A 22,898-nucleotide genomic window follows, 5' to 3' on the forward strand; every position below is an offset into this window, starting at 1 on the left:
GTTTTGTTGCTGCTAAAGTAGATAGAAAGATTCTGTAATTTTCCTCTTGAAAGGTTTAGGGAATAAGATTTTTTTTCTGGAGAATTAATTTAGTCTTAATCACCATTCTTTTATAGTGATGATAGTAAAATTTAAAACCCTTCTGTATTTCATATTAAAAGAAAAAAATTCTTAACCCCACTTCTCTTTCCAAGTTTCTGGCATAACCTTGTGTATTTCGTCCCAGCATGCTTTTGATATGCAGCCACCAATGGAGATCCATGCAATATTTACTGATTCTAGAACTAAGATATCTTTGCTTACAGTTTTTTGACCATCCTACTAATACTGCAGATATTTGGCAGTGGATATTTGTCATTCCCTTAAGTGGTTTAATTTTAACTTTTGTAAAGAGGAGAAAAAGCAAGCATTAAGGCTACGGAAGGGGATGTGCTCTGTGAGGCTGAAGGAGGCATTCCCATAGGAAACCAAGGCTGAAAAATTAATTGTCAAGGCTTGGTTGGAGCAAAATGGAGGAGCTTAGCAGTAAGAAAGAGTTTAGTGGGCATCTGTCTTGAAAAACTTCCTCATGGATCTCCCTTCTTGCTCCTTTATCATATACAGGAGTTTCAGATTATTTCTGCACAAGGAAAGAATGAAGGCAGTGGTGCGAGGTACCTGGCCAGTAGAAGCTGTCTCAAGCTCAATCTGAGAGATGATTTTGGAGCAAGAGACAAAATAAAACAGCATCTTAAGGAGAGAGCAGTGACGTCTCTATTACTGAGGAGTTCAGCCTAAGTAAACAGGTCTGTGAAGCTATGAAGATAAAAGAGCATTATCCCCATCCCTACTCCAGAAACGCAGTGGTTTTCAAGTAAATTGAGTGTAATGCTAAAGAACTGGAGTGCTATTCTTTAAAGATCCTGGAAAAACAGGGATTATACCTGGAACTTGAAAGGCTGTGCTGCTTGCAGAAAGACTACCTCCTGTGTTTTAAAGCATGATGTTCTGAGATGATGCCCATCAGTATGTGGGCCCCAAATTCCCAGCATTTCCTTTAAAACCATGTAGAGTAAGTGATCCTGTGGACACTTTCCTGCACACACATTTTCCATAAGTAAGTATGATGACCACTGACATAGACGTGCTTGAAACCATAACATTTTCTAATCATTTTAAGTTTTAATGCAAGTTTAATAAAGACTCATAAAAGAATCATGCTCTTTTTAATCGATTGCAAATGCTTATAATTACCCTGAGGCTGTTTTCAGCTGCTTGATGACTATAATATTCTCAAGTCTGTCTCCAGACAGTCTTAAAACTGTTTATTACTCATCTGGCTCTTTGCCAGCTTCCCACACTCATTTGCTTCACTGTGCCTCAATAAACATATAATTAATTCAAGCTTATTACTGAATTTTTTTTCCCATTAGTATTTATTACGTCATTCAGATAAGGAAAGGAGCATTGATTTTCAGCTGTAACTTTAGTGTGTCAGGTGAGAACTTCTGGCACAACTTGCATTTGCTGATTGACATTACCACTGCAAATTGGGTATATATTTTGGGCGACCCTAAAATTATTCAGCTTCTGAATTATACTACAAAATTTCTCTAGTAGAAAAGTGGACATGCTTCTCCTTTTCAGCCACATAACACTTGGAGAAATGTATTGCAGGGACTATAAGTGAATATGTAGAAAGATAAGAGAGTGTTTGTCACTCCCTCATGTTGCAGCCCTTATGGAGGGGATGAATAAAGCGTTCAAAGGTTTCACCTGACAGACCTGTGTTCTGTTAGTAAGCTGGGGTCAAAATAAAACTGTAGGTGTTCTCCCAATAGCTGTGCAGAGGCGAAACTCTGTAAATGATTGCTATTTTAAGGTTTTGAAGAGGTAGGTACAAGATTTCATTTGTATATGCAGCCTGCATCAGAAGAAAAGTAATTTATTTAAAGAATATTTGAAAACCTGAAGCTTACACTGATATCTGCTACTGTTCATTAAGTATTTTTCAACTCTTAACACATTGTTCTATCTTCTCAGAAGTATCAAAATTGAGTTTGTAAGTTTATATTTTGGCAGCTATATAAATGAGCCATAATCAAATGAGGAAACTATTGAGAAAAGTAATTTTTATGTGTTGAATTGAAGAAATTATATCACCATTGGGAAAAAAAAAAAAGAATGAATTAGGTATATTAACATCATAAATGTCAAGTAGTATCACGAATTGAAAAGAAAACTTGTCTCTGAGAGTTTTAACCAGTCAAGAAAAAGAGGAAGCAGAGAGGTAGGAAAGAACTAGAAAATATTTATAGCACTACTGCTAAATCTTAGTTTATCAGCTTTACTTTTGTAGGTTATGTTCTTCACAGCACCAGTTCACTCATAAAATATTCCTGTTTCTATGCTGTAAACTTTTTAATCAAATGAAAATGCTCTTTAGGAAGAGATCGATGCACAGAGAACAGTTTGTCTTAAGGAAGTTTATAATGTGTATAGAATCATGGGATAGCTTGGATTGCAAGGGACCTTAAACATAATCTAGCTCCAATGCCCTCCCATGGGTAGGGACACCTTCCACTAGATCAGGTTGCTCAGAGCCCCAACCAGACTGACCTTGAACACTTCCACACATGGGACATCCACAGCTTCTCTGGGCAACCTGTGGTAGTGCCTCACCACCCTTATAGTCAAGAATTTCTTCCTAGTATCTAACCTAAATCATCCCTCTTTCCTTTGGAACTCATTACTCCTTCTCCTATCACTACAGTTCCCGGGGCAGAGTCCCTCTCTGGCTTCCCTGTAGGCCCCCTTCAGGTACTGGAAGGTTGTTATGAGATCTCCACGCAAGATTGTCTTCTGGAGGCTGAACAGCCCCAACTTTCTCAGCGTGCCAAGCAGACACACATTGTTCACTGCAAGGACACTCTCTTTGTTGCTCTTTACCCCACTTCCCTGGAAGGGGATGCATTGTTCCTCATGCTTACGACAACCAACAGGGAGTAGCAGTGACTTACAGGGAGAGTTGGTGAATCACACAGATGGACTTATATAATATATATGTATAGTTGCTATTTAATAAAGGCTTTTATCTACACAGAGATATAAAGTTCTGTTGTACAGGATTTGAGCATAATTTTTTAAGTTAGGCATGATTTGGAAGCACCAGGCAGGGACAATTCATTTCTTTGCAACAGGTTGTTTCGCTCAAAGACAACCCATAGAAGCCTTTTGGAAATCTCTAATGCAAACTGTGTTCAAAAGGAAATTGAACCAAGAGATTGAAAGCAGGTTACACAGTCAAAAGTACATGGATAGAATATATTGGCGTGTCAGTCTTCACGAGTGAGGCTGGTGATCACAATCTGACTTCCTTTCTATTTTTTGAGAAGCTACAGTAACAACTGATACTCTGAAGGATTAGTTCTAGCTTTATTTTTATTATCTTTTTTACTCTTTGCTTTTTCCCTCTTTCTTTCCAGTCCAAAAAAAAAAAAAAAATCAAAAAGAAACTCAAAGGAAGCATCTTTTTTCAACCATCAGTAAGGTTCAAAACTGAAGTCTTGCAGGATTTGAAAACTGCAAATTTTGGTATCTTTCCCCCAACACTGATTCAGCTGCTCAAAACTATTTGTATTGATTTAATTTATTTAAAGGACAATTTCTAATAACTGAAGTATAATACAACACAAGAGTAGCTAATGTAAATTATATTTGAATGAACATTTAAAATAGAGATTACATAGATATTTCATTAATGCCAAAATAGTTCATATCAAACAACAAAAATTGCAATCACCTGCTTACCTTTCAATTTGAACTGGAAATATCTTCAAAAAGGAAAAAAGTATACAAGTGTATTTTTTTTCATTTTTCTCAGTTCAATGATACTAAAAAAATTGAGACAACTTGTTGTCTTCTTTTTTTATGTGTAAAAAATGTCAGAAAATTACAAACAAGGAGGAAAAAGACCCTGGTCATTTGTACCATTTACAAATGTTCAGTTTCTCTCAAGATATATCTCCACTTCTTAGGCTGCACAAATTCTGATATTATAAATGAGATTTTATATGTAATTAAACATTTGGGCTTGAATTTACTTCTAATGAGCTTGAAGTACTGCTATATTCTCTGAAGTTCATCATCCAGATGAAATTGCTCAAGTAACTGTCCCTCTCAGTTCCCACATGCTAATATGAAAAAGCTGTGATGATTTTTTTTTTAAATTAGTTTTAATTTGGCGGTTTAGCAAATTACATATAAGACAATTAATGAGAGGGAGTCCCACTGCTGTGCAAGTAAAATGAAGGACTGTTACTGAATCGTGCTGCTAAATTGTTGTTTTCATCAGGCTGGATCTTAATCACGTTAATAGATATCAGCGTGCACAGGAACGCAAACACATTGCACAAGCCTTTACACAGAGCAGGGGCCCCATCAGAGTCTGGCTGAAGCTGCACACCTCCCTTGTGTACAGTGCATTACCACAGTTAATAGCTGCTGTCATGCTAGCCAGCGTTGTGTAAGGAAGAACCACTGTGGTACACTTGTAAAGCTATCTTGATAAGAATTTGAACGGTGTTATTTCTTGCACAATGGCTTTTCTCATCATCTGTACAAATAAAGTGGTCTTTTGCACAAATTAGCCAGTGAATATTTATGACAGGCACATTCACCTTTACCACCACAGCTGAATCAGTTGGTATTTATCAGCCAGATACTCTGAGGAGAATGTTCTCAGATCTGAAATGCCATCAGAGGGAGGATGAGCTAATGACTGTAAGCCAGGCTTGAGATAACCAAAGTGCACAGTGAGTGCCTTGTAATTTAGGTGGAACACAATGTTATGGGTGGATGGATTAATTTATTAGCATTAGTGAATAGTGCCATCTTTCTCTTCTCCTGATTATAGTGTGATCTGAGAATTTTTTTATGAACTTTGCATCTACTTGCAGATGTTTCCTTTTTAATAAGGGTGTAAGAGGTACTTAGCATATGAGTTATTTAATATTTGCTGTTTATTTTATTCAGCTTATAAAATCTTCACTGTATATGCATCCTGGTATTCCTGTATGAGATGCCTGAAAACCAGCATGTATTGTTCTAGGATGCCCTGATTATTAGGCTTTCTCCAAGATGGATTAGGGGACTTGCTCCCTCTGTATAAAACAGAGATGGCAAAGGAAAGTTGGGGTGGGGGGGGACAGAGAGAACAAAAAAGTGAGATGAGATCTGGTTCCATCATTAAAAAAAATCCTTGTGCAAGAATCATAGCATGTCCTGAGTATGAAGGGACCCAATAGGCTCATTAAAGTCCCATGCCTGGCCCTGCTCTGGACAGCCCCAAAAGTCACACCATGTGTGTGAGCTTTCCATTAAATGGTTCTTATTGTTAGGTGAGGTCTGAGTGTTGCTGCCAGGCTGGTCATTTAAGATTTAGACTTGTAGTCTGTGAAGAGCACTTTGCTCTTCTCTGAGCACGCTCTGTATTTAACATACTTACCTGTTTCTTGTGCTTTCTTCGGTATCAAAAAGATTGTTCAATGAAAAGATGGGGTGTGAGTTTATGCTTCATTTCCTAAATTCTTCCTTAGGTCAGAATCCACAGCAGCTGACACAGTAATGACAAGTTTGGTGAAGCTGTCACCTGAATTCAGATCTCAGCTGGGGCAGTGTTACACTGACTACCTGCATTTGAATACATCAGCCAGGTCTGCAGAGCTTCAGAGGCTCTGGGCCTTGAGCTCACCTCTGCAGGATGCTCTGTGTATGAGCCTCAGCTGTGGGTGCAGCCAGGCTGGTGTGCCCAGTGCTGGACCTCCTGTGCACCAGCAGTCCAGACCGTAAGACCTCCCTGTAGACCTCCACCTTGTGGCATGGTTATTTATGCCAGGGAAGGCCTTGAAACAGAGGCCTTGAAAAATTTTGCTTGCTTTGTTTTTTAGCGTTTCCAAGACAATTTCACAGTCTCTTACATTGAACACAGTTTTGGTTATAAGGAGAATGTTTGGTAATGTTTCATGTAATTTTCCAGTCTGGTTTAACCCTGTAGGTGATGCTGATTACAGAGGGGTACTCTGTTCTTGTGCACACAAGACTGGGAGTAATGCCTGCCTAGTGAAAAAACCACAAAATGTAGTACTAAATAATAGTGGCACTGAGCTGGGAGAGGAGACAGCAACTTTGGCTTCAGCATTGATCTCTCTCTATGTGCTAAGTTTGGCTTTGATCACCAAGGAGGATAATTAATAATGGTGATAATGGGGAAACTCTTTTGAATTTCTGGCTATGACTATGACTCATCTGACTTAAATAGAAAGTAAAAATGTGACTTCTGTCTGGGCAACAGGTTGGCTAGCAAATTCAGGGCAAGAAACACCTGTGTTCCAGACATGAACAGTCTTGTGTCTCCTCAGAAAAGCCATCTGTGCCACAGGTTGCTTGCCAGATTTTTCTGCAGAAGGAGTTTATCTATTAAAAAGATGATTCCACAGTTCAGTGTGGATATGTGCCACTTTCAGACAATCCACGCAGGAAAGATAATGCTGCCCATTCAGTGGCAGCATCTGTTCTTTGGCATACTCTTTGAATATGATCGTTGCTAGTGACTTGCTGCTGAAATATTGGAAGTACCATCATGATTTAAATAGCATTTAAATTGCAGGGTGTTTTAATATGCTTTCTGCTGTTTCACAGCATCAGGTGAGCACCACCAATAGCTCCATTCTGCTACTGGGTAAGCCGAGATATAACCAGTGTCTGTGTTTATTTCCTGCCTGTATCTTTTTGTTGCACTAATGCCAAAGACAGAAGTAATAAAGAAGTAGTAGGAATCCTGTTTGGTACATTTTCCATTAGAATGGTGGTATTTTCCTAAAAGCATATCACACAAATGCAATACAGTTGGCACAGTCACCTAATAAATGTAGAGAATGATACTGGATGTCTGTCCCTTTTGTCCCATCATTTAGTGAAGAATCAGTATAATTGTTTCATTGTTTATATGCAGACCTTCATGGCAAAGAAAGACATTTGATTCTATAATCTGTCTTCTGGCCAACACAGATGATGCAGAATATCAGTCAATAACCCCAGTGTGTTTATAAATTCAGGTCAAATGAAATTATGTTCTTGTTTTGAAAAAGGACAAATAAAACTTTGCTTGGTGGTTCCTGCTTACCATGTTCTGGTGTCAGAAAATACATGGATTTTTGAGATAGAATCTAAGTCTTTAAAAAGGCTTTCATAGCCTGAGTAAATTTTCTTCCTGATATTTTGATAGCATATTTAGATCCCATCTGCAAGTGTTCCTTGTGCTTCAATGATTTTGACTTCAACCAGTTTTACTCATTATATGATTTAATTAGTCTGGATCCTGAGTAATCCTCAGTGTATGAGCCCCAGGAACTTTAGAATTAAGGGGTTAAATCAGAAAGAAGTTATTTTGTCATTTGCATAAAACTAAACATATTTGTAGCACTTCAAATAATCTTGTTGGCATTTAAAGTGCCAAAAAAATTCTAACATCTCTGATTAGAGTGAATCTAATTTTCCTGATTTAGATATTAAATAGAAGCTGTAATTAGTATCTGATTCTTATGGAGCTTTACTTTTAGTGTATGCATGTATTTTATTCGTGGTTAAACTATCCTACAAGTGTTTAGTAATACTGATATTTTGGCAGTGTCTGGAGAGTGAGGTTTTGGTGATAAATGTCTAAAATAGCCTTAATGCCTAAAATACCATTTCTTTCCAGTTCATGGTATTTTGGAGCTCTAGACAAGAGACCCAGATTGCTGACTGTGACAGACTTCCAGGACTAACCCTGTTGAATAATTCTTGTGTACTGTTTGATTATAAGGTATTCCATGGCTGTTTCTTCATCATTTCTAGCATCTCAGTAAACTGGTGTCGGAGGAGGATGGCTGTCTCTAATATTCTCTAGTTAGTTGATCTTTGCTGGTGATGCAGGCAGAGCATTTTTTTCTTGTGTGCAGACTGAACTTTTTTTTTCTTATCCTACTGTCTGTGCCACCACCCCATAAGAAGAGCTGAGAGCAGGGGAAGTCGGTAGGTCAGGATGAAAGAGCTGAGTAGCCAAGCTGTTGTGAAAGAAAGTCTAATTGGAAGCTTTCTCAACTACAAGATGTCTCATGCAGAAAGACACATAAAAATCCTGTTCCTTCAGGACTGACCATTCCCCTGGAAAATGAGTGATTGAGACAAGGAACTGATACAGCACCAAGGGTCTAAGAGGGAAGCAAAGCAGGAACTGCAGTCCCTCAGAGACTGGATTTAAGGCTACACGTCTAGGAGAGACCAGATTTAGCATTCTAATGGGAGAAATATTTTCTGATGATTTTCGCCACAAATGCCTTGATAAACCTGAGGAACCTTTATTTTTTGGGGAAATGTTTCTTCAGAAATTCCCGTTGATGTGGGGTTACTGGTTTCCTTTCTTTTTCTCTTTGTCTTTTAACATGGTGCATGTTTGGGCTAGTGTCTGTTGTGTTGACTCTAAGGCTATTTCTTTTTCCTCTAACTGAGAGCAGTTGAATGTGTGGGAGGTTGGCATGCCAGTAGGGAAGGCAGGATGTCCTGCTGAGCGTCTTCTGGGACAGCAGGTCAGAGCGACTGCTGGAGGGAAGAGTCACGTTAGGGAACTGGTGGCTCAGCTCCTGAAAACAGGTTGAGAATCTGCGGTAGCGAGCAGGGGTCAGATAGTGAGGACTCAGTGAGGCTGAAGGGATTTTCCTGAGGTCCAGAAGGCCCTGATCTGACTTGTGAAGTCATTGAATGATTTCAATTTTTAAGCATAAAGTTTGGCATTTTAGATAAAACCATTCAAAAGAGCAAAGGGAAGGAAAAAGTCAAGCCTGCTTGTGGAATTCAGTACTGGAAAAAGCCCTCCCAAAGCCTTGGACCAGCTCTCTGTGAAGAGTACACAGATATTTCAGTTTGGTAGACTTCAAATATGTTATAAGCTAGGTAGTGAACTCAGTCAACATTTTGCTGATCAATTTTTCCTTTCTAAGTCATTCTTAAAGAAGGGTTTACTCAGAGTGAGCCAGAAAACCCTACAGGACCACTTTGCTGTGGAAAATTTACTTAACTCAGCCAGCAGTATCAGATGGGAGCAGACAGTATCATTGCAACAACTACATATTTGGCTTTTGTTTTGCTTTTGAAGGAAATAAATAATTGTGAAGTTTAGAACAACAATGAGACTTTTTGATGAGTGAACAGCCCAAGCTTTACTTGGATACATTAAGCTATGTAGCATGGATAACATAGTTTTGAGTTTCCCAAAAGAAAATAATCTGCTTCCTGCCTTTCTCATCCTCACCTGCCCTCTGACAACTCTTGCTTGAGGGAAGAATTGTGTGTGATGGTCACCATGGCCTCACTGCTCCATATGGATTTTAATGTGAAAGTCCTTTAAGAAAGATTAGGAAGAAGTGTGATGATTGAATGGCCAAATTGGGAAAACTGCTACAACTATTTGTAGGTTTGTTTTCTAATGGCTGTTTTGGACAGTAGCTGTTGTGTGGCCACTCTTTCTCCTGTTTCAGTACTTTAAGAAATGCAATGAACATGTCTCAGGAAGAGGTTTAATGAATATTAAGGGAAAGCCTGCAGGGATCTACCTGACAAAATGTTTCTATGAGATAAATTGAACAGTTGTGTCTTTTTTTCCAGTTACCAATTAACATCTTGTTTGGCTTCTGATTTTTCTAGATATCCGTGGAATACAAGAATTTTTAGACAAAGTATCTCAACAGGGAATGGATGTAGCATTACAGAAAGTAGAAAACAACATCAATAAAATGATCACGGGGCTCTTTGCCACTATGAGAATAGAAGAACTGAACCGTTATCGGGATACCCTGAGACGGGCTATCCTCATAATGAACCCTTCCACAGCCAAATCGTTCCTGACAGAGGTATGTATTTTAACAAGAGGCTTTCTTCTTGTTTTGCTGACCAAGACCACAGTGGTCTGTCAAAAGATTCAGTTTATTTGGCTTCATAACTGTAATCAAAAAAAACCAGCCCCTCCAAGTAAAAGTTTAAATATTCTCTATTCAAAGATCAGCATGCAAGGGTGTTTATTCATGTTCCTAAATATGCATGTGCATTTAAAGAAAGAATAAGTAAAACCAAATCCTGCATGAGCAAGAAGATTTAGGAAATATGCAGAAGGATTACCCCTCAGGCTTCTGTTTGAAGCTCAAAGATGCTGTATTGCCATTGTGGATACATAAAAATATGTATTTGTGAATAAGATGTGTTTACCTAATTTAAATTTTATTTTTTTATATAAAATCATGTTGATAGTGTTCTCTTATGTGCCGCTGAGTAAGGTAATGGAATATATGAAAGATTTGATCTGCATAAAGAATTTGAGATGATAGACTAAAGTAAAGTGTTTTCAAGCAATGTGGAGCAGATTTTCAAAAGGTTCTTTGGGATCTAGAGACAGAAGACCTGCATATGACATTTGACTATGAGTTGTACAATCTTTTTAAATGAGTGGCATGTTTTTTACACAGCATTGTGTCATTTCATGTGTGGTTTTTACCTGTGTGTATACTCTTTATTGTCAACCAATGCTTAAAAATCTCTTTTCTGTTCCACAGAAATACACTTTTTCTCTTCAATAATTTCTGTTTGGATCTGTTTCTAACTTGCATTACTTTTTTTCTATACTATGCTATTGCCTTGGTCTTCAGAAATTGAAGCTCAAAAACTATTTCTGCATATTCAATCTTGAGTGAATGCCTTTTAGGAATATTAGCTAGAAGAGGGCTTTCTTGGTTTCTTTTTCAAAATTTTGTTTGCCATTGGGTTTTTTTGACTGGGTTTTTCACTGTCCTCGTTACACACTTGACGCTTGCTAATTCTGAATAATGAGGGTCTGCTGCTCTATCCAAATGTCTGTAGTGCTTCATAAGGTTGAAACAATTTTAGGGCACCTTTAAATTGTTCTGCAGTGTTTTCATCACCCAAGTCACAAGTGTGTCACTTTTTGGTAAGAGGCATGATAAGATATTTCACAATTCTACTTGTAAGCAGCATGGTTGGGGGCTCTAACTAGAGTAACTCAGCAAAACAAAACTCCTGCATTGTTCTTACAGAGAAACACTCTTTTTAAATAAAGGTACATTTTATCATTTATTTTTACACACTTGGATATAGTAACAAAGTAGTTTTCATCTTTTGAAGTTATCATGTATGTGTTGTCAAGAAAGTAAACAATTTACTTTAGAGTTCTGGCTTTGTCACTGGCCACTCAAGACCCCAAAAATTAAAAGACAGTTAAAAAAACAACTAAACCAAATCCACAATCCCCCTCCCTCCAAAAAAATTCCAATACCAAACACCCAAGAATTCCTGCAAAACAAGAGGCTCCCAATGTTTCTCCTTCCCTAGAGTCTGTAAGTCTACCAGGAAAGCTCATTATTTTCTTCTGCAAGTGTGGTTCAAAGAAAGACTCTCACATCAGCTTCATATTACAGGTGTTTGGCTGGATAAGAGTATTTATTTGGAGTATGATATGTGACGGGTAAACTGACAGCAGGAGCCTCCTAATAGGAAGAGTCACTCAAACAGAAGTGTGATTATAGCCATTATTTCTGTTGGTGACAGGGAATGAACTAAACAATTGAGCTCCAACACAAAGTCATTGGACAAGGAGAAGTTTGCTGGGGTTGCTTTTACAAGGGATATTAAAAGCTGTTATTTTGAGTCAAACCAGCAGCTGTACTGTATGGGCAAAGAAATTATAAAGCCTGTGGACTGCCAGTGGGCTAAGATATTGCTAAACAATTTAATGGACATGCTGATTCTAAAGCCTATGCCTTGTGCATGATCAGTTAAGCTGTGAAATTCAGTGTAGCCTAGTGGATTTAGCATGTAATCCTTATGAAGATAGTAAGAAAAAACTGCATATGTAGAAAAGCTCATGGGTTTTTTCTGCCCAGGAGAAGCTTTTGGCTTGCCTCGCTGGATTGAACTGTCTGCTCCTTTCCCCAGACCTCACATAATCTCTCCTGCTTGGTCCCTTCTTAGATGACTGCTCTGGCTGAACCCCGTCATTGTTTAGCTGAGAAGAGGGTTCATTCACACTGCAACAGCTGTAGTAAGCGTGGTCTTGATTACTATGCAAGTAACAACTATTCCAGGGTAAATAGTCAGACACTGGCCTGTGTAAATAAGCAGTCTGTAAACTGGAGTTTGCTTGTGTAGAATTTATCTTTGTTCAGACTCTTTGGAATTCTGTGTTTGAAATCTTTTTTTTTTTTTGTTTTTTTTATCAGTATTGCTTTTTGTGTTAGACACTTCTTTCTCTGCGGCCTTTCTATCTCTAGAGCTTGCAGAGATCAGATCTGTACTTACACACACAATAAAATGGAGATTAAGAAGTAAATACACTTCTCTGGCTGTGGAAATAAAAGCCTACCTTCTCTTTAAACATTATGTATTAATTTGCCCATAATACAGCATGGAAAGGCAGGAAGATTTGGGAGCAAGTATTACAGCATTTCTCCTTACTGGCTAAAGGAATAATGTAAAATGAGAGGGAGGGGCCAGCCAGATTCCCAAATGTCCTTTGTTGCTTTGAGCTGGGGATGGAGGAGGAGAAGGAAAAAAATTCTGCTGAACAAGTGAAATTCACTGGGGCTGAGGAGTGCAGACGTATGGAGCTAGCAGAGACTGGCACCTCTCCACAGATGAGTTTCTGGCAGCATCTGGAAAAATACTTTGCCAGTAATATACTGGTGACTTGTTCAGGTTTTTTTCTGGTGCAGTTTTTCTCTGCTCTCAAATAGTTGCCCAGGTCCCATAGATGAAACATAATATTCCCACTGAAACTTTTGTGATGACTAAATATCCATCTTGCACAAAATTTGCTCTGCTATCTGACAGCACTGGCGATGAATGTGAACTATGTACCACTTTCTTGCTTTATATTTTGGGGTGGGGATTATTGTTGCATGTGTTCTTCTGATTTGTGATTACCTGATGGATAGGAAAAGCCCTAAAAAGGACAAATAAGATGTCCTTAAATAAGATGTCCTTGCCAGCTCATCATGACAACAAAAATCAGGAGCTTCCAGCGTCGAGTGTGAAAAGGCTGGGTAGGCAGGGTCAGGCCAGGAAAGTCAGGTAGCAGCAGAGGTTCTGGGGATAACAAAGCAAGTTTGAGAAGCAAAACTTTGGGCGGCAATACTTCAGGACACGAGCCAGATGTTCTCCACTGGGCCAAAATGCTGTCAGTACGTCTCTGCTTTCAGGTTTTTTTCTGTTTAGCTAAGGAAGCTACCTTATCACTTGAGTGCAGGAATGTGAATGTGTTCTTTTGTGTCATGACTCCAGGAGCTGATAATGGGACTACAAAGGAGGGACAATGCAGCTAATTCATTCATTTAGTTATAGAGAAAAACTTCACACATTGAAAATCCAGTAAGCCATGTGTGAAAGAGCCCTAGCACCAGCCAGGGATTTTGCTGGAGTTTTGACAGGCAAGCTCTGGAAGGCCTTGGATACTTTGAGGGGGGATGGAGGCAGCTGAAGACACTGCTGCCTCCATCCTCCCTCAAAGGAGGGATTACCAGCCCAGCAACCTCAGCAGATGTGACTGTGTATCTTCCTGCCCCATGCAAGGTCCCTTCTCAGGTTCTGTTGCAGGGGTTAGTGGCTTCTTACAGTGAGAGGTGAGATCATTTTTTAGCTGTGGTAGCAAGATACAGAAGTTTATCTAGCAGAATTTTCAGAGCACTGGCAATGTGCATGAGCCAACAAAGCTGTTGAGGCTTGACAACCTCAAGCTGTCAATGAAGTGAGCACTGGCATTTCCCAGACTGGAGAGTACTACTTTTCAACTCACTGTACACTGCATGGTTTGTGTGAAGGAAACTATTAGCTATTTATTATTGCCAAGGTTTCACTCTGCAACAAACTTGCAGTCACTGAACCATCATGTCCAGACTTCAAGCATGCTAGAGATATTGGAAATATTTACTGTTAAAAATGTATTTAAAGTTAAACTCATCTGCATGACAGAACTGGGTTATAATTATTGAAAAGGTGTATTCAACAAAACTAGCTGCTGCCAAATCTGAGAGTTGTAGCAAGTAAGTCCTGTGTGCTGGCCTGTGTGTATGCAGCCATATTTATTGTACTAACTTATATAGCTGTTGTTTTATTTGTCTATATTTGTTTTCAAAGAAAATTAAAATCATGTAACTTTCAGCATTACTATAACCTACTACACATGGTTTTGAAAATAAATTTCCTTTTTTCTATCCCAGGCTAATGTGCGACAGTCCTAAAATAAGGTTACCTTGGATGAAAAGAAGCTACACTGCTACTTTCATGAATAAAAGAACTCAATATAAATTAAATGTTAAAATATACAGGGAAAATAGAATGAAGCTTATAAATTAAGTACTGAAGAGTTCTTGCCATGTAGTGGGCAAGTGGAAAAAAAAGAAAAGAGTGTTTAAGGAGCAAATGGAATTGAAATTGCTTCATGTAATTGAACCTTCAACATGCTTTTACTAATGGTGACTGTGAATAGAATGAGAAGTAACATTTATTCTGTGAAACGAGATTATTCCTGATGGCAAATGCCCTGATTTTTATTATGTTTGATTTTTGTCTCTCTGTTGAAAACAACAGTTAATTTTAAATGTAATTATTTGTAAAAATACAGGTTTTTTCTTGTACTGACATAGTTATTGTTTTACCAGGTATTAGATTTGATCATGAAATAAATCATTAATCATTTAGATCTAAAGACAGGGATTTGCTTTAGTGTTACATAGTACTCTAACCAGACTTATTTCTTTAAGCAGCTTATTTACTGAGAATTAGGAAAATTTATTCAACTTCTCCAAAAGATTTATTCAGCGTTTGTGTGTCCATTGTTCATGGAAATTTAGTATTTTCTTCCCCCCCACTTTTTTTTCAAATCTTATTTTACATATATCTTAAAGAAGGCCAGGACAAAAATTAGCTGTTTTGTTTTTCTATTCCTTTTTATTAATAAGGAAAGTAGTCCTGTCTGTAGTCAAAAGCATGATATGCAGATATGAGGTGAAGTGAATGAAGTTGAAAACAGGAGTTAAGAAACTGCTGCACTTGGGTGCCACTACTGCTGAAACCTGCAGTAAAAATTTGGATGTTTCCAGTGGGAGCAGATGGCAATGATTTTTGTTCAAGTGTGGACAGAAAGCATACATAGCAGGGAGAGGTAGAAGACTCCAGACAAGTATCAAATCCACATAATTCACAGAATCACACAATCTGCTGGGTTGGAAGGGACCCACAAGGATCATCAAGTCCAACTCCTGGTCCTGCATGGCATGTGCCAAGTCACACCATGTGCCCAAGCATGTTGTCTAAATGCTTCTTGAGCTCTGTCAGGCTGGTGCTGTGACCACTTCCCTGGGGAGCCTGTTCCAGTGCCCAGTCACCCTCTGGGCAAAGAACCATTTCCTAATATCCACCTTAAACCTCCCTTGATACAACTTCAGGTCCTGTCACTGCTCACCACAGAGAAGAGATCAGTGTTTGCCCCTCCTCTTCCCCTTACAAAAAGATTCTAACTGCAGTGAAGTCTCCCCTCAGTCTCCTCCAGGCTGAACAAAGTGACCTCAGCCACTCCTCATATGTTTCCCTTCAAGCCCTTCATGATGTCCGTAAGTCTCCTTTGGATGCTGTCTAACAGCTTAATACTTCCTTCTGTTTCTCCCTTGCCCGGCTGGCGATGCTGTGCCTGGTGCCCCCCAGGACAGGGTTGTCCCTCCTGGCTGCCAGGGCACTGCTGACTCGTGTTCAACTTGCCATCAACCAGGACTCCCAGGTCCCTTTCTGCAGCGCTGCCTTCCAGCATCTCATTCCCCAGCCTGTCTATACATCCAGGGTTGTCCCATCCCTGGTGCAGAATCTGGCACCTTCCCGTACTGAACTTCACTTGGTGATCTCCCAGCCTTCTAATTCATCAAGGTCTCTCTGCAGGGCCTCCCTGCCTTTGAGGGAGCCAACAGCTCCTCCCAGGTTTGTATTGTCTGTGAACTTAGTATTCCTTCCAGTGCTACATCCAAGTCATTCATGAAGATGTTGAAGAGTCCAGGGGGTGAGATGGATCCCTATGTAACCCCAGTGGTGACAGGTCCCCAGTCTGATGTCACCTCATTCACTGTGACCTTTTGTGCCTGACCCATGAGCCAGTTGCTCACCCATCCCATGATGTGTTTATCCAGCTGAGTGCTGCACGTTTTGTCCAGAAGGATCCTGTGAGAGACAGTATTGAAACCTTTACTGAAATCCAAAGCGGCTGGTTTGCTTTTTTGTGTGCGCCATAGCCTGCCAGTCCCAAGTATGTTCAGGAGCAGGCATCAGATTGGGATTTAGGAAGGCTGGATTCTCTTCTGCTACGTGTATGTCTGCATACCTGTGTACAGTGTATATGAGCTAAAAAGTAACATTCCTTTGTGTACATACAGACATTTTCTGCAATGACAAAAGTGTATTCATCTGCCACCTAAAACCCACACAGAGTTTTATGCTTTCAGATGAACTCTACTACTTGAACAGCTTCTTCTTGTCAAAGTAAAATGGAGATTGGACGAGCAAGGATTTGCTCTGTTGAATTCAGCAATTGAACTGATCCAGTGATGCACTGGAAAAATACCCAGGTTTCATGGGAAGCCTGTTGGATTTCCAGTTAGGCTGAGTGGTGGTTTGTCACATGTATAAGTACATCATAATTTTCTGTGCTCTGCTGAATGTGGTAGCTGATGGGTAGTTTCTCTAACAGTAATGAAAAGAGTAATTCTTTATCAGATAGATTGATGCATGATGTTTGTGATACATCAGATATGCAGCACAATTTGCTTCAGAGATTTTCAGTATTGTCTTTGCGAAAGTTTATTCATGATCGCTGGGAATTTTTAAACAATCCTGTTTACATAAAACACAAGTCTGAATTCTCTAAAGGCAAGAGTTGTTCAGGCAGCTCTCTTTTAGAGGGCAGTGATGAAAGTGAAGAATTGGCAGCAGACATATGAACCTATTGCTATTTTTATTTCCTTTTCCTATAATTTTATCAGAAGTGTGTATGTTGATTGGATTTTATATAGGAGCGATAGTCTGCAGAGGCCAAAATCAGATTTTTCAGTCAGGGACTGTTTGCTCCTTTGCTTTTCTTGTAAGTAAGCGGAGTGTTCTCATCTTTGAGGTCATCTTTATCGCCTTAGCATTTCAGCTTTTAGACCTGAACTCTCCTGGAAAGCATACTTGCCTTTTTTGAGTCTATTCTCTGCACCATTGTTTGTGGTGGAAAAAATCCTATTCAGCCTACTCTACTGTAATTAGTTGTTGCTGATAATTACAACGTTAAGAAATTCATCTTTTATTTCTTTTTTCTTTCTCCAGCATTTAAAAGCACAGAATTTATATCTGCAAATTGAAATACAGGCTTGAAGGATTTTTTTATTTCATAGGATCTTCCAAATCTCTAGTAAAGGAATGTTCAGAAAATATGTTCAAAATGTTGAACCACTAGAACCATCCTTTAAGTGGTCTCCCGGATTTTTTTTTTATAACCTTCAAGAAGGGGTCTTGGAGGGTTTTAGATTTTACCTTTCGGTGAAATCTGAGGGTTTACTGTGTAGTCCAATTGGTTTACTGGGTAGTCCAATTCCTTGCTTTTTTGTGCTCTTGCATCCTTGAATGCAAGCCATCCAGCTGATGGCTGAATGACTGAATGAGAAAATGACTGGGTTTTTGCCTATGAATAGAGTGACGTTGGCTTAGATTTTATATGCACTTGCTTACCATAAGGTGAAAGTTCAAAGATAAAACATTTTAGTTACAAAAAAAAGAAAGAAAAATGTCTCACTGGTAAAATAAGTCTGCTTCAAAGGGATATGTATTATTTGCATCATAACTGAAACTGCAGCCTGAAGCAAGCCTTTCTGTCTGTGTGTTTTCAGGAACAGTAAAATTCAGTTTTGCAACGTAGTGTTGGGGTTCTTGGGAAAGAATGCAGTGCTCACTGTAGCCAAGGTCAGTTATTTTGGTATCTAAAATGAAGAAAGAATGTTCTGGGAAATCTATCCCGGCACAGAGGGTCTGCATTTAGAAGAGCAGGAGCTGGGGGCTGTCTGCAGGTCCTTTGCACTGACGTGAGGTCCAGAACTAAGGCCGTACCTTGCTGTTACTGAAAGTTAAGGCTCAGTATCAGTAGCGTGGAGCTCAGCTGGCACATTTGTGTTGGCTCTGTAGGTTTTGGTTTTCGATTAGGGTTGCTGATAACTGCAGCTGAGGAGAAGCAGCATAGAGATGTGCTCATCTTTCAATCAGCCACGCCTCATAGGTTAGAAAAGTCAGGCAAAATCCTGACTGATGTTACAAGGCTGGGGATACCAATAAGCCTTATGAATTGTACCATGGTTCTCTAGGGTTTTATACCCTTAATGGAGTGCTGGTGGCATAAGGAGACACTCACTGAAGTGTGTGTGCAAAGGCAATATGGACTAGAGCACTTGTGTGATTCACAGCATAAGAAACTAACAGCTTATCTCTACATTTTTATTCTTTTGGTGTTTTCTTCATTCTGGCTGTATGGCATTTAGTGATGTGACCTATATTACAGATAGATATTCACACAATGCTGGCTTCTATCATATGTCAGGGTGTAGCACAACTGTGAGATATGCACCAGGTCTACCTCTCTAGTGACAACAGCAAAAGTTGTAGCATATTAATTTTTTTGTAAAAACAAAACTTTTTTTTTTTATAAAACATGCACATGCATTCATTAGAGAGGTGTATGCAGGGCAATATGACCATAATTGATCTGTGTCTTGTTGTCAGTACAAATATTTACACTATCAGAATTTGGGTAGCTATACAATAAGATTCTTCATCTTGGAATATAATAAAATAAGAAAGAAACCCGACACTGTATGTAAGCTCTGACCACTATTTTGTATTGAAAGCAGTAGTTAAATTTTTAGTGTGTTTGAGAGAAAAGAAGGGGAGCTTTAGTGATTAAGTAGTGAGTAGAAGATGTATTATGTACTTTCTGAGAATCTCATAATACTTGCTGTTGTGCAAACAACTGTTTGGTTATGCTTTCCTATAATTGCTTTCTGTTTCTCTACATGGCTTTCAAATACTCAGTAATTGACATCCTCTTCTTTGGGATCTTGCTGGGTATGCTGTTTTCTGGACTAAAACAAATAACTGAGGGGCTGACCTCCCATGATCTTTAAAGATGTAATAATTCTTTTCTCCTTCAATTTGTGTTGGCTATTCTTTGTTCTGCTTTCTTAAAGTGCTATCATACTTAATTATATTCTACTGTTGTCATACCAGCGATTTTAATTGGATGTGATAGTTTTGGTTACTGCTTATCCTTCCTTCCTGCTTTTATAGCCTCACTATAAACATCTCTGTTGTGTTCCTCTTGAGAGACAAATGTCCTCCCAAGGAGAGTAAATTGCTTCAACCAGCCAAACAGAGTAAATAAATTAAAAAAAAAAAAAAAAAGAAAGCAAGCACATTAATGCAACAAAGCTATTACATGCACATCGGTAGAGACAGTCAGTGTATGTATTAAAGCGTGTATTTTCTGCATAACTGAGGGTGGCTGATTCTTGTAAGTGTTATAAAAAGCCCACTCTGAACATCTGCAAAACTAATGTGCAATTGACTGCCATGGGATGAGTGTGTCTTTGAAATAAAATGACAGCTAGAGAGAATTAGCTTATAGTGGAGATAAGATCTGACAAAACTATTTCTAATCCAATTCTTTCTCCAAAGCAATGTTGCCTGGTTGGCAGAACTGTTCTGCCTCCTTTCTTCTATACCAGAAAAAAGAGGTATAGTCAGTGCACTAGCTTAACTTTGTTTCCAGAAAATATAACTGATTTCCTAGCTACCATGAAAATTCAGTGTTGAATGTTTCTAACCCCAAAACACAATTAATTTAATCACAATCAATCATTATGTAATTAATTTTCTCCTTCAGTTAAACTGAAGTGTAAACTAAGAGCCATTATTTCTTCTTTCTAATAATGTTGCCTGTGACACTGAAGAAGCTCTCATTAGTTTGTCTGAAGTAAAGGTAGAAGTTTATACCCTATCACTCCTTCCACAGCATTTGCTGGAAGTTTGCTTATGAAATTTCACTGAGCAGGGTTTCCTACGTTTTTCCCCTTTTTTCAGTTTGTGTGCGGTAGTTTTATTATGGCTATAATGCTTTTGCCACATATACTTGTAATCCTTGTGTCAAAATAAATTCTTTCCTTTAATATTTGGTCAACCTGACTGGACACTTATCTGTAAATAGATGAACAGCACATTAACATCATTAGAAACCATATCTACAGTGATGGATATCTCATTCAGGTTGCTTTTGTAGACACTTCATAATCAGCAGTAATATTTTTGAAGACTGTTTTAAGATAATTTATTCTATTTTGGAAGCACTTAGCCAACTGTCGCTGATTTTATGGTTTCTACAGAGTTTCAACAGGAGTTGGGGACTGCTGATGTCAAGAGCTAATTTTAGATTTACACATTAAAAGTTTCTCACCTCCCCACATAATTTGTCCCTAGTTAGGACTTCTGCTATTTAGCTTATTTATAAATAATTTTTAAAGATTTGGAGAGTTTTGTCCCGGATGTTCTTATTTCAATTGGAATATTAAATAGTGCTGCAATTCATCTCAGAATTTCCATAAATGAAAGTAACAGCTGCTTCTGCTGATTGTGAGAGTAGGTGTAAAAAAGTATCACTTTGAGTTTGTTAAAACATATTTTCTACTGATTTCCTGTGTCATCCACAGTGAGGGCCCTGTCTTCTAATAAGAGCCCTATGCTTCCTTGGGGGCTTCGCTTTTTTTGTCTCTTCTTACAGGTGACTAGGCAGTTGTGCTGAGAAGGACTTGGGGTGCTGAAGGATGAGAGGGTGGACATGATCCCGCCATGTGCATTCAGCTGTGGATGCCACATCCTTGGAAGTGTTCAAAGCCATGCTGGATGGAGCTCTGAGCAGCTTGTTCTAGTGAAAGGTGTCCCTGCCCATGGTAGGGGGCTTGAAACTAGATGGTCTTTAAGGTCCGTTCCAGCCCAAACCATTCTGTGAATTGCTGAGGAAGGGAATCAACCTTTGGTTTTAGATAGATAAATATTTTGATCTTACAGAAGTTCCTGTATTTCAGAGAAACTAAAGAGTCACAGAATGGGTCAGGTTGGAAGGGGCCACTAGAGGTTATCTAGCCCAACTTCCTTGGTCAAGCAGGGTCCCGTAATACACATTATTCAGGATTGTATCCAGATGGCTTTTGAGTATCTGCTGAGAGGGAGACTCCACAATCTCTCTGGACAACCTATTCCAGTGTTCAGTCACCCTCACAATAAAAAAATTCTTCATCATGTTCAACAAGGAATAGTAGGAGTTTATGCTGTCAGCACAAATTAGTCTAAGAAATAGTTGCTACACATGAAAACTCGAGGAGGAAAAGGAAATTTGTAAGATCATAGTATTGACCTGCTGTGTTAAAAGAGGAAAGTAATCTGTTTTGTTTGGTCTCTTGTTCTTTATCTGGCTTCTGAGCCAGTATTACTTAGGAGTTAGGTGGACATAAATTCAAAGGAGATTAAATGAAGAGATAGATTTTTGTCAACTTGCTTTAGGAATTCAGTAAATGAAGTTGCCTTAAAGAGTGCTTTACAGAAGGCATTCATCTAGTTATAAAGGCACCAAGAGCAGGGGCTCCTTTTAGCTTGTCCTCAGGTAGTTGGAGACAGGCCAAAAGAAGGCCTTAGTTTAGGGAGGTAGACTGATTCTCATCATGTTACTGGACATTCCTTAGTGGGATTTATAGTGGAAAAATTTCCATATGTTATTGCATATGTTATTCACTGTTTTTGCATTGAACAAGAAGTGAGGTGTGCTGGGGAGAAAGCAGAGGAAGGAAAAAGGGAAGGGAAGTGGATGATTCAAGTTTTCTCCAGATTCAATTAGGCAATGATGAAAGTACCTTCCCACAAACTGTAATTTAAACAGAGACTAGCAAAAATAACATGCTTGGCATTTTTAGATGCTCTGAGGAATGAAAGCTTTTCATGTGCAATATCTTTAAAACATTTTAATTTCCTGGACACATGTGTTATATTGAAATTTTCTTTGCTCAGGAGAGAGTGGCTGCTGGGTCTACAGAATGCCTGCTTCATATCCCCTGGCAATTCTTTGGTGTACCCTCATGGTAGTGATGTAAAAGTTGATCTGATTCATGCTTCTTTGATTTTTTTTTTTTTAATACTTTGCCTTCATTTTAGGGGGGGCAAATAAAATTAATTATAAAATTAAACCATGTTTTATTTATATATTATTTCACATATATTTATCTAATACATGTCTAAGCCAAAAATCATGCTTGCAGTTCAGAAATCAGGCCAGTATATGCTATTGTTGGAATCAGTATTTAAAGAATAAAGCCTGTGGTTTCTGTTCTGTAAATTACTTAAATGTTGGTAAAACTTCATTGACTTTAAGATATCAGATCCTGACTGAAGCCTAAAACTAAGAGGCTTTTTTCCATCAAAAATTTCAATATTCTTATGGTCTGTGCTTCTGAGATAGGCAGGCAGATTACCTTAGGGCCTGGACTCTGAAACGTATTACATAGAATTTCAAAGCTCTTGCACTTCATTCCAAGTTGGAATAAAACCAGATTTTCAAACATCTCCATCCTCTGCAGACTTATGTGACCTTTCTTTTCATTCTGCTTTTCTCTTGACTAGCTTTCAAACTTACTTCCAAGCCAAGCTCTCTACATTTCAGCCTGTTGTATGGCGGTCATGGGTCTTCCAGTATAGAAAGAACATCACTG

At 38.7% G+C, this 22,898-nt stretch overlaps 1 protein-coding gene across 4 annotated transcripts in view; it reads left to right on the forward strand.

The window, feature by feature from the left end:
- GRID2 (glutamate ionotropic receptor delta type subunit 2) overlaps positions 1 to 22,898 on the forward strand; it is a 698,771-nt gene that overhangs the window by 418,059 nt on the left and 257,814 nt on the right. For all 4 annotated transcript variants that reach the window (XR_001865225.1, XM_008641318.2, XM_017744249.1 and 1 more), the window contains exon 4: positions 9,721 to 9,926. Coding sequence is in view for 3 of the 4 variants with exons in the window: in XM_008641318.2 (XP_008639540.1) it covers positions 9,721 to 9,926 (206 nt within the window). In the remaining variant the exon portion in view is untranslated. The remainder of the gene's footprint in view (positions 1 to 9,720; positions 9,927 to 22,898) is intronic.

This window comes from Corvus brachyrhynchos, unplaced genomic scaffold, assembly GCF_000691975.1.
Source record: "Corvus brachyrhynchos isolate BGI_N302 unplaced genomic scaffold, ASM69197v1 scaffold229, whole genome shotgun sequence".
NCBI lineage: Eukaryota > Metazoa > Chordata > Aves > Passeriformes > Corvidae > Corvus > Corvus brachyrhynchos.